This window comes from Chiloscyllium plagiosum, chromosome 13, assembly GCF_004010195.1.
Source record: "Chiloscyllium plagiosum isolate BGI_BamShark_2017 chromosome 13, ASM401019v2, whole genome shotgun sequence".
Taxonomy (NCBI): Eukaryota; Metazoa; Chordata; class Chondrichthyes; order Orectolobiformes; family Hemiscylliidae; genus Chiloscyllium; species Chiloscyllium plagiosum.
The window spans coordinates 8716427-8729430 of NC_057722.1; the positions used below are offsets into that span (position 1 = coordinate 8716427).

Below are 13004 nucleotides of genomic sequence, written 5' to 3' on the forward strand. Positions count from 1 at the left end.
AAAGTCCAAGTAAATGAAGTTTACCACTCTGCCATCGTCAACCTTCTTAGTTACTTACTCAAAAAACTCAATCATGCTTGAGAGACACAATTTCAGTTGCACAAAACCATGCTGACTATCCCTAATCATTCCTTGCCTCGCCAAACGCAGGCAAATCCAATCTTTCAGAATCAGAGTCATCGAGATGTACAGCACAGAAACAGACCATTCGGTCCAACTCATCCACGCCGACCAGATATCCCAACCCAAATCAAGTCCCACGTGCCAGCACCCGGCCCATATCCCTCCAAACCCTTCCTATTCAGATACCTATCCAGATGCCTTTTAAATGTTGCAATTGTACCAGCCTCCACTACTTCTTTTGGCAGTTCATTCCATAGACGTATCACCCTCTGCGTGAAAAAGTAGCCCCTTAAGTCTCTTTTATAACTTTCCCCTCTCACCCTAAATCTATGCCCTCTAGTTCTGGACTCTTCCACCCCAGGGAAAAGACTTTGTCTATTTACCCTATCCATGCCCCTCATGAATTTATAAACCTCTATAAAGGTAACCCCTCAGCCTCCAATGCTCCAGGGAAAACAGCTCCAGCCTATTCAGCCTCTCCCTATGGCTCATATCCTCCAACCCTGGCAACATGCTTGTAAATCTTTTCTGAGCCCTTTCAAGTTTCACTTCCAACAGCATAACCACCACCGAAGTCGGGCTCTCAGCTTTACAGTCCCCAGGGAAATTGTGAAATTGCTGTGGAGAATATTCTCCCATCAACCACGAAAGACAGCAGACTGACTGGTACCTGATTTCACATATACTTGTATGCTGTCCCAGTATGCCAGTCTTACAACAAGATATACCACATTCAGTCATCCCTCTGTACCTGCAAGGGTTCCATTCCTGTAAAAGCCCACAAGTGATGAATTTGCGAGTGCGAATATAATAACTTATGGTAAAATTCGTGTCCGATTCCCTGACCCCAAGTGTATGACATTTTGCTATTATTTTTAGATTATTGGCAAGCTCTCCCTGAGTCACGTGTGATTTAACTTTACCAATTAGTCTACTGTGTGGAACCTTATCAAAGGCTTTATTCAAGTCCAAGTAAATTATGTCTACCATTCTGCCCACATCAATAAACACAAAAACATCTGAAGTAAAAGTTAGTATCAATACAATAAAACAATTGCACAGTAACTTAGCAGTAAAGGCAAGAAGTAGTATGACCCAGGACCAGGTGTCGTTGAAGGAGGTGATAGATGGTTACTACTGGATTGGGAGGAGGAGGACAGTGCAGATGTGACTCCCTCCCAGCCACAATTCCCCAAATGATGAGCCATCCTCCTCTACCTCCATCTAGTGGCCAGCCTCAACTTGTTCATCCTCCTGAGCACCTATGCCCTTGCTCTTGGAGGGTTGAAGGGGAAGAGCTGAGTAAAGGAACAGGTCAAGATAGCGAGATTGCCACGTAAGGTGAAAGAGGTTATGGTTAGGTGAGTTTTGCTCGCAGATTGATTGGTTATTCATCGACGAAATTGCAATTCATGAATTGGTGGTTACAGAGGAATGACTGTAACAACCTTAATGCAACAAAACAACTCAAGTCCCTTGTCAAAATGCGTGATGCTCGAAAAGCACAGCAGATCAGGCAGCATCCAAGGAGCAGGAAAGTCAACGTTTCAAGCATAAACTCTTCATCAGGAATTGGGGTGGTGGGGGTGGGTGGTATGGCTGCCCAAGGGGGCTGCGAGATAAATGGGAGAGGTTGGGGCTGGGGAAAGGTAGCTGGGAATGTGATAGATGGATGAAGGTGGGAGGGTGATGGTCATTGGTTGGAGAGGAGGGTGGAGTGGGGAAGTGGGAAGGAAGATGGACAGGTGGGACAGTTCAGGAGGGTGGTGCCGAGTTGGAGGATTGGATCTGTGATAAAGTGGGGTGAGGGGAAATGAGGAAACTGGTGAAATCAATGTTGGTCCCATGTGGTTGGAGGGCCCCAAGGCAGAAGATGAGGTGTTCTTCCTCCAGGCATCAGGTGGCTAGAGTTGGCGTTGGAGGAGGCCAAGGAGCTGAGAATGTGATAGATGGGTGAAGGTGGGAGGGTGATGGTCATAGATTGGAGAGGAGGGTGGAGTGGGGAAGTGGGAAGGAAGATGGACAGGTGGGACAGTTCAAGAGGGTGGTGCCGAGTTGGAGGATTGGATCTGTGATAAAGTGGGGTGAGGGGAAATGAGGAAACTGGTGAAATCAATGTTGGTCCCATGTGGTTGGAGGGCCCCAAGGCAGAAGGTGAGGTGTTCTTCCTCCAGGCATCAGGTGGCTAGAGTTGGCGTTGGAGGAGGCCAAGGACTTGCATGTCCTCGGCAGAGTGGGAGGGAGCGTTGAAGCATCTGCAGTCCTCACTTTCTCCAACTCAAGGCCCTTGACAGGATTAATGTCAAAGTGTAACACTGAGAATATATAGGTCCACAGCTAGGTCAAAAAGAAGTGCCTCAATGGACAAAACTGATGCAGTGAGGCCAAGAAATGTTGAGAGTGTGTTCATATCTTAGGGCCTCAGCATTTTGGGGCAGTGATCAGAAGCAATGGCTTCAAGTCTTCGCATTTTTTAATTGAAAACTGGGCAACAGCATTGGAGTCAGAAGAGCTGACTGGTGGTGAGGCAGGGTGGAGCACTATTAATGTGCATGTGAAAACTAATGCTTTACCTTTGCATGATGTCGCCAGGTAAAGTATGTAGATTAGAAATAAGTGAGGGTCAAGGAATGATCCTTGCGGGACACCAGAGGTAATGGTGCTGGAGCAGGAAGTGAAGGTTATGGCTGTTCAGATAACATGGCAATCAGGTGAATGCAGGAAGACTATGGAGAGGCATGGTTGGAGGTTGGTGGGGTCAGTGTTCCCAAGACTGCAGCCAGGTCAAGCAGGGCAAAGCGGAAAAGTTCACCTTTGTCGCAGTCACGTAGGATGTCATTTGTGATTCGATTGGAGGCTTCAGGCATGGAGTTCTGTGGAAACTCATGGAATCATAGAATCCCTAACGTGTGGAACAGGTCATTCAGCCCATCGAGTCCACACGGGCCATCCAAAAAGCATCCCACCTAGACCCACACCCTCCCTATCGCTGTGACCCTACATTTTCAATGGCTCATCCAACTAACCAGTACATTCATGGACACGATGGGCAATTTAGCATGGCCAATCCACCAAACCTGCACATCTTGTGCAAGCTGGGAATGGATTTAGGATGCAACAGCACATTCAAAGAAAGCAAAGTTGGAGGTGGGACCATTAATTGCAGGAATAGTAGAGTCAAGGGTTGGATGTTTTGAGGGGAGGTATCAATAAGAGTGGATTTACAGTAGAGAGGAACAATGTCTGAAAGGTACAAAACAGTGGGACCCAGGAAGAAGATGTCACCCACTTGACAACAGTCAGAGAACATATACTGTATGGGGCACTTTGAGATGGGCACATGAGGATTAGTGGAATATCCCACTGTTATGACATAAAAATCGGGACATCTCTTGGCAGTTTTCTTGCCTCCTGATGAAGATGGTACTTGCTGTTATCGATTTCCACATGTGCAAGTGAATAGCTAATCTATGAACTTTGACCTTGAATAGTGGCAGCCTCCTTGGTCATGGGGGATATCAGAACTGAATCGGGTTTAGTGTCCACACAACAACCTTGAACAAGCAGCTACATAAGATCATGGATGACAGATCACTGTCAAGTTCGAGACAATGATTAAGAGCAAAAACTGTCCATTGTTTTCCCTCCCAACTCAAAGACATTGGGACAATTGGACCTCTCCTGTTAGAATCCCAGCCAGTATCTTCAAAAATGTACAACCTCAAAACAAGGGGCCAAACCTGGGATTTTTTTCATGCAAGCCCTCAACTCATCATGGTTTCTAATATAGGAACCATGCAGGATTTACAACACAGAAGAGCAATCAAGCTTATTCTCACCTTCCTGCACTAGACACACTGCTCTACAAGTCACTGATTTCCAGCCAACATCCAGGTTCTAGTTATATATGGTGAGAGTTTCTGCCTTGACCATCCTCTGGGTGGAAAACTGTCTCATCTCCCTTCTACCAGTTGCTTTAATCAGTTGGTCCCTATTTATCTTGGAGGCTTCCATCTTATATATCTGAAATAAGATATTTCTTATCCCAAGTCAAACAGCCAAGCCTATTCAATCTTCCTTATTTTCACAATTCTCCAGTCCGAGTGGCATCCTCATAAGTCTCACTTGCATCCTTACCAGTGCAAATAGATCTTTCCTGTAGTGACCAGAACCGCACATAGTAGCTTTAAGAGTATTGCATCAAGTTCTAGCATAATTGCCCACAGGGTAGCTTTCCCTGTTTTGGCACTTTCCAAGGTGGTACAGAGCACCTTTGTGCCATTGCACTGTGGCACACGTGGGCATTTGGCTGATACTGTGGATCTCATAGTCTTACTATGTAAGACTCATGCCTTTGTGAGGTACCACCTGACGCATCCCCCAAAGAGAAGGACAAGTGAGAGTGATACAAAAGCACTTCTGCAGCCATGCCAATAGGCTGAGCAATATTTGAGATCTAACTACCCTAGTCCACCAAAGGATGCACAACCACTTTCCTGTTCCAAAAGCTTGCGATTTCAAACAAACCTGTTGGACTATAACCTGGTGTCGTATACTTCTGACTTTATCCACTCCAGTCCAACATGGGCACCTCTACATCATGGCATTCAAGGGATGTCAAGGAACGGGAAGGTACACTGCCTTGTTAAGACTCCACCAGCAGTAGAATGCCCTTACCTTCTTCTCTGGGCCAGGGTGCCGAATGGGGTCACAGCCTGGGGTTTGAAGCTGGGCATGACCAGGATCTGCGCTGTGTTTTCCTGTGATGTAGCTATTGCTCGCTCTTGGGGCTGGTCACAAACTTTACCCACCTACAACACAAAAGCACACATGAGCATTCAGTTCCTTTTCGCAAATAGAGAGAGATATTCGTTGTAAGTGGTGTAAGGATGCAAAGCAACAGGAGTCTCGTTGTTGAGCGTAACATCTACATGGTTCTTAACACTGCCATTTTCCAACTCAGTCAGAAAAAAAAGAGTGACCATGAGGGACATTATAAACCCCACAGTATTAAAAAGAACAACTGCACAAATACCAAGGTGCTGGTAAACTGTTGCTAATTCTGCTTCCAGACTCTGCCCAGATAAACTTCCCACTCCTTTAACATTCAATCATCCACTGTGAATGTTGTTGAGTTACACTTTGGATCCCTTAGCTATAAATGCTACAAATGACCACACTTTCATGCCTTACAAACTGGTGGTCAACAGGCCAGCAGATGACCACTGAAAGAAATTGGAATTAAACTACAAATTTAGCAGAAATAAGGAACATCGTAAGGTCCTTCCAAGGGAAGGGGAACCACTAGGAGGAAGAATAAGTTGAGGAGGTGGGTTTGGAGGAGTTTTATAGAGAGGGTGAGGGATGCAGAGGCAGAAGAGTTTACAAAAGATGTCTACAAAAAGAACCAAAGCTGCAGAAAGACCTGACTGGGATCAAAAAGGATAGGAAATGCACAGGTGACTGGACACAAAGAACTGGGACATTTCAGAGGAGATATAGCCCACAAACTGCCTTAATGCACCAATAAGATTCTTTCACATTCTCTTGAATACCTATGTTCGTTGACAGCACCGCAAACAATGACATTAGCCCTCTGCAAACCAGCTGCACAATCATTCATATATAAGCCTCAACGATTAGTTCTGGTAGGCTATCGGAGTTGCATTATTATATAGGTTAGTTCCGATTTCAATACACACCAACACCTTGTATCTCCCAACGTTAGTCTGAGGACAGTGACTGGGGGAAAGTATATCAGCAAGCTCTTCCATTCCTACCAGAGCGGTGGAGAACCCACTCCAGCACCACAATGAAGTGACAAGCTAACTTGGAAAAAATTGAGAGAGAAGTGGAGCTTTGTGCATACCTAGAGCCCAGATCCATAATGGACAATCCATTTGCCAACTGAGCCACACTGGTCCAAACTTTTAAGCCACCATCTCCAATCGTACTTCCTCACTGATGAAGAAAATGAGATGTTTCTTGCTGTTCAGTCTCTTTGATGGACAACAGCAGCTGTGGTAACATATTGTCTTCACAATGGCCATTTTATGACCCTATTTTTTTTCCATTGTTAATGTGAAATAAACACATTTTAGATAGATAATCATCATGACCTTTTAGTCACGGAAATCTTGGCAGCCTGATGAAACTACATGATATTTCTGAAACTGGAGGGGCTTTGCTGGAAGGAACTCTGTTGTCCACAGAAAGTGGTGTCAATGTAAGGTCATGAGTTGCCCTGATTGCGGTCTTCAGGATTCTGAGGAGCAAAATAGTACTCGATTGTTTTTTTGCTGCTGAGCGAAAACAAGGCAGCAGGGATGTGAGAAAAATCACAAAAAGAACTTCAAGAAGGTTCGGAACAAAAAAAAATCCTTTGATTGGAATATTTGCTGCTGCATTCCATTGTTGATACAGAATCCAGCATTTTTTTTAAAAAGGGAATTCAAAGAAAGAAATGTGAAAGGCTGTGCAGAGTGAGCAGCAGACTGCAATTAAAGGAAGCAGTCCATTGGAAGGACTGCAAACTGCTGAAGACTTGCCTTGACGGGAAGTCCCACAGAGCACTTTATAGCAGTTGCAATCTTAGAAGGGAATTGTCCCCTCGCCTTTCTGCAAAGTGTGCAGGGATATCAGTTATACCCACCCGGTTTAACATCTCATCCAGAAGTTTCCAAATGTGTAACAGAACTATCCCAATACCACATGGGAGTGTCAAAGTAGATCACAGATACAAGTCCCTAAAGTGGGATTTGAACTCACAGCCTTCTGGTTCAGAGGTGACAGTACGACCACTGAGCCAAGACTGGCACATTGGTACAAATTACGTAAGTGCAGAGTTCAGCTAGATGTCAGGAGATATTTCTGCTTGCTGAGCTGGTGACCTCTGCCTTGAGTTGTCAGTGTGTGGCTAGTGTCAGTATTTAAAAAAGATTAGTTCCTGCAAATGGAAGATGCTGTCAAGGTACAGAAAGTGGCCTCGGATTTTTTCCGCGCTCTGCTATCAGCTTGTGTCCTGGGACAGGGGCAGAAATGAGGTGTGTGTGTGTGGGTTACGCTGAATTATCCTCAAAGGGATGAGTGCTACTCAAAGAGTTGTAACTGACAGATTTCAGTGTGAGGTATGTGGTAATGGATCTGTTTCCCTGGGCTAGAGCAATCAGAGAGGGTTTCCGTGTCATGTCATTACCTGGTGACCCCTGATAATAGGGTGCTTGGGTAAAGGTAGATAAAGACTGTGAAGGTAGGATCCGTGATGACTCTCCCAGGCAAATAGTTCATTCACACTTCTTATATATTGAACAGCAGATGATTGATCCTCCAAATGCACCTTCCTAGCATGGTTCATTTGTCCCTAATTATTCACATCAAGGAACTGCAAGGCAGGCTACTCACAGATTGTTAACCGCTGGGAAGCAACATGCACTCGATCTCCCAAAATATGTCACAGCATGTCAGGCTCTCTTTGTAACGGGGAAGCAGTGGTCTAGTGGTACCATTGCTGGACTATTAATCCAGGCAATGCTTTGGGGATCCAGGTTTGAATCCTGGCATGGCAGTTGTGGAGTGTGAAATTAATAAAACTAAAAAAATCTGGAATTAAGAGTCTAATGATGACTATGAATCCATTGTCAGGAAAGAAAACTCATCTGGTTCACTAATGTCCTTTAGGGAAGGAAACTGCCATCCTTACCTGGTCTGGCCTACATGTGACTCCAGACCCACAGCAATGTGGTTGACTCTTAACTGCCCTTTGGGCAATCAGGGACAGGCAATAAATACTAGCCTAGCCAGCGATACCCACATCCTGTGAATGCAAATGAATAATAAATTCGAGGCACTCAGTATCATGTGAACTCTGCAAGCCTTTTCCTATTAGCGTTCCCAGGCAGCCAACATGGAATCTGTACAGCAGACTGTTGTAGGAGACGAAAACAGCCCAAAAACATCTCATTTGAAATAATTCAATCAACAGAACATTCCAGACAAGGGTTGATTCCATTGCAAAAGTGCTGGCCTTGCCAAAACATACTGTCAGAGCAATCAAAAAGAATGCATTAATGATAATGTCTACAGAACCATGTCAGATCCCATATAATCCCAGCATCAAAGTTCAAACTGACAAATTCACACAACTAATGAATGCATCAAATGACAATTTATTGACTCGTTATTAGGACAAGGCTGGTACACCATGTGACAGTCAAATAAATATGAAACATATGTTTTCTCCCAAATTATCGGCTCCGGTTTGAAAAAAAACTGGCCTCAAGTTTTTGCTGTAATGAGGAGGGCTTACATGCTGGGAGAGGAGCTTTTCGTCAATGGCCTATTATGTGAACAAACTATTATTTGCAAACTTAAGATATGGTCACTCACTCACTCATTGGCAGTCCCTCGCAGATGAGGATGACTCTCTTCCACCCAGGGTGAGTCCGTAGGTAACTGTCCAGACTGATGCAGCTACTGCAAGCTCTGTTACACTTGGGACAGGTGGTGCTCACGGGAAGGGGTGGGTGGGGCCTCGGTGTGGCAGCATGTTCTTTATATTGCTTTCACCTGGCTTCCATTTTCCCAAACTTCCAGTCTCGAGGTGCTCGTGCCTGCTCGTCCTCCATTCTGGACAACTTTGGGCCAGTGATTTCCAAGCGTCTGTGGGAATACCGTACTTCACCAGTCAATGTGGCGGTTGACATGAGCACCAACAACAGATAGGACAGTACAAATGTGGAGCAACGGGCTGGATTTTGACTTTGGCTTGTTAGCAGCAACCGCGCAGCATGGGAACAACCCAGGAAGCTCAGCTCTGCTCCCTGGGAACCCTGCAGCATCCATGTGTGGTCCTACGCAAACTGCACTTCGATGGAGTGGGAGCCTGCAGGATTGATGAAGACTCCAGCACGATCTCAAGCAGTTTTGATCGCCACATCCACACAGTGTTCCTCAGCCTGGGCTTACGAGAAGACTGGCACCCATTCACTCTCAGTGGCCTTGTCTGTTGTCACACGCACATCGCTCTGAACCCTGGCAAATGCTAGCGAGGTACATTTGAGGGCAGTGGTTTGCCTCAGATCCCGGAAGGAGCCAACGGTGGAGAAATGAATGATGGTGCTGACCCTTTACAGCACTTGGTAGTGCACGATCAGCAGGTCCACTGGCCAGGGAGGTGTTTCCAGACTCTGTCAATATCTGTGAACAATACCCTGATGCAGTACCCTGAGTCTACTGAGGCACTGCAGTTCAAACATGTGCGTGTGTTTAGACTCATTGATTTGTTAGCTTTGGAGGGTAGTCATTCTGCCCCGTCATATCCAAGCCAGCTCCCTCCAAAAGCAACTCACTTCATGAACCTGAGCTGCCTTTCATGAAGCCCTGCCCCAGATTAACATCCAGTTACATGTGAAGGCCGTGTTTGCATCTGTCCACATCACTCTCCTAGGCAGTGCATTCCAGATCCACACCTCGTTGTGTAACCCTGTTTTTCTTCATGACAATTAACTGAAATCGGTGACCCCTGATCTTCAGTGTGTGTTCTCGCTAAACTAGCATAAGTTGGCAGGTTGCAATAACTTCATTCCTGAAGAAGGGCTTATGCCCGAAACGTCAATTCTCCTGCTCCTCGGATGCTGCCTGGCTTGCTGTGTTTTTCCAGCATCACATTTTTCAACTCTGGTCTCCAGCATCTGCAGTCCTCACTTTCTCCAGGTTGCAATAAACCACCTCCCTGAGGCCACGTGTGCACACATTACAAACATACACCAGCATCTTAAATCAACTCAGAAACATTTACATCACAGATGGAGGCCAATCAGTCCATCATGTCGATATCAGCCAACTTCTCCCAAACTCACTCACATTTTCAGTTTAAACACTCATTCCAATACATCTGCACTCGAGTACTGTGTCCAGTTCTGTTCATCCTGCTATAGGAAGGATATTATTAAGCTGGAGATGGTTCAGAAGAGATTTACTGTGTTGCCAGGTATGAAAGGTTCCAGTGGCAAAGAAAGGCTATTAAGGTTGGGACGTTTTCACTAGGAGGTTAAGAGATGACTTTATAGAGGTTTATAAACTCGAGGGTTTACAGATAATGTCAATGGTAGTGGCTTTTCCTTACGGGGATTTCAAGACTCTGCAGGATATTTTTAAGGTCAGAGGAGAGACATTTAAAAAAGGCATCGGGGGGAGCAATATTTTTACACAGAGGGTGGTTTTCGTGTGGAATGAACCTCCTCAGGAAGTGGTGGATGTGGGCACCAGTACAACATTAAAAAGACACAATTACAATGTTTAAAAGGCACTTAGATAAGTACATGAATAGGAAAGGTTTGAAGGGGCATGGGCCAGGAACAGGCATGCAGGGCTAGTTTAGTTTGGGATTATGTTCGGGTTAAACTGAAGGGTCTGTTTCCATGCTGTATGACTCTATGCAAATAAAACATTGCACAGAGATCCCAGGCTCTGACTGCTGCCCAGTGATTCTGGGGAGCATTGCACAGTCCTTCTGTAAATACAGGCTGAGTTCTGACAACCCATATGGAAGTAAAGCCTGCTAACATTTAAGCAGCATTCAGCCTATTCACTTGCGTTGCTGTAGCCTCCAGAGCTATTGGCCCAGTGCTGGAAAATGCGATTCGAGCAGTTAGATCTTTGTTAGCTGACATCGACATGATGGACTGGTCGGCCTCCATCTGTGCTGTAAACATTTGAGTCGATTTAAGATGCTGGTGTACGTTTGTGATGTGTGCCTCAGGAAACTGGAGATGAGAAAAGAGGTGCTTCGAAAATCAAGCTGGCCATTGATATCCATTCAAGGTCTGTGGTGGGAATCACTTCCTTAAATGGTCTAAGACGTCAATTCCCATTGCCTTGACTATCTGACTCTGGATCAGTGGTGCTGGAAGAGCACAGCAATTCAGGCAGCATCTGACGAGCAGCAAAATCGAGCACTGACTGACTAACAAGCCCCACCTAACAAGCAGGTTAGGTGAATTGGCCATGCTGAATTGCCCATAGTGTTAGGTGAAGGGGTAAATGTAGGGGAATGGGTCTGGGTGGGTTACTCTTTGGAGGGTCGGTGTGGACTTGTTGGGCCAAAGAGCCTGTTTCCACACTGTAGGGAATCTAATCTATTCTGAAAACAATATACCCTTCCTATCCTATAGTAGATCTCTCTCTGTCGTATGTCCCAAAGGTGAACCAGCAGGTACTTTATACCACAATAGATGAAAATGAGCAAACAATGGCATCGATAGTGGCTTCTTTGCACACAGCAACACAGCTTGTATTGTACAGTACAGCCCCCACTGTGATGATCAAAGGTTTTCAACAGTATGATAGAAAAGTGCCTCTCTGAATATGCCAACACAACGTGAGAACTGCTCATTGTTTTGGGTCCCTGACAGTCAACAGTCTCCTGCCCCCTGATGCACAACCCATCATGGAAAGCAAAGGCTTTTGTTAAACAGAACACAGACTTTTGCACAACTCATGCTCAATCTGGATTTGCCAAAAGAGACACATCTGCATGGGAAGAAAAACATTTAAAACGCTGTGTATCTTGCCATTGAAGAAGCTGGCTTGCTTAGCAGACTGACCTTCCCTCAGTGCTTGCTTTCTTAGATTTTTAGATTTATATTTTATTGACACTTCTATTCAAGTGCTGAAGTACAGGAGTACAGGGAAAGGTGTATAATGTCACCACACACAATGTGGTGTGTGGGTACAAAAGTTGCTAGTTACAAAAAAACTGAGGAACCAAGTAGGGTAGGAAGTACAGGGTTAAAAAGTGAAGCATTACTTCATAGGATAAGTAGAAAAATAAGGAAATAAGGTAATAGTTAACATTAAAGTCTTTCTCAATTTAAATTAGGAAAATTTTACGTTTATGTGAAACCTCCCTGCGCAAAATGTGCTACAAACTGTGTGAATATTACATCCAAGAGTTTATTCAAGTACTCGTATGGCATCAGTACAGCTGAAATGGTCGGATCATCCAATTTTATGCCTCCAGACTGAAGATACTGCATAACACTTGAAAAAGGTTTATAAATCTCCATCAACTCAGACTTAATATGCAGCTTGGCAGATATTGGCTTCCATTGAGCACAGATTGGCCATCAAAGCGATTCCTTCCCGTTGAGTGTTTACGCAACTGCCAAGCCTGCAATGTAAATCACGGCTGCAAAGTCCATGTGAACATGTCATTGTGCGATTCACAAAAATGAAAAATCCAATTCTTTATACAAACAGAGGGCAAGGGCCAAAAGCCTGGGAAATTGTGATAGTTCTTTCATGCCTTGCTGTCAAAGAATCTGAGTGTCTCTTGGCGTGGTGGGGCGGCACGGTGGCTCAGTGGTTAGCACTGCTGCCTTACAGTGCCAGGGACCCCAGGTTCGACCCCAGCCTCGGGTGCCTGTCTGTGTGGAGTTTGCACGTTCTCCCCGTGACTGTGCGGGTTTCCTCTGGGTGCTCCGGTTTCCTTCCACAATCCAAAAAAAGTATGTGCAGGCCAGGTGAATTGGCCATGCTAAATTGCCCATAGTGTGAGGGTCATTAGTCAGGGGTAAATATAGGGTAGGGGAATGGGTCAGGGTGGGTTACCCTTCAGAGGGTTGATGTGGACTTGTTGGGCCGAAGGGCCTGTTTCCAATTTGTAGGGTATCTAATCACCAGAGTCTGCACCCCATCATGGAAGGTCCAGAAAACCCAAAGCAGCTTTGCCAATCCTCTCGGACTTAATTTTCAGAATGTTAGTGAGTGTAACCCAGGAGTCAAATCACACAGGCATTTCATAGAATCCCTAGTGTGGAAACAGGCCCTACGGCCCAACAAGTCCACACTGACCCTCTGAAGAATATCCTACCCAAACCCAT

General features: G+C 45.3%; 1 protein-coding gene across 4 annotated transcripts in view; it reads right to left on the minus strand.

Annotated features, from left to right (window-relative positions):
* LOC122555734 (glypican-5-like) overlaps positions 1-13004 on the minus strand; it is a 545068-nt gene that overhangs the window by 292008 nt on the left and 240056 nt on the right. For all 4 annotated transcript variants that reach the window (XM_043701795.1, XM_043701794.1, XM_043701796.1 and 1 more), the window contains exon 4: positions 4801-4934. In XM_043701795.1, the coding sequence (XP_043557730.1) occupies positions 4801-4934 (134 nt within the window). The remainder of the gene's footprint in view (positions 1-4800; positions 4935-13004) is intronic.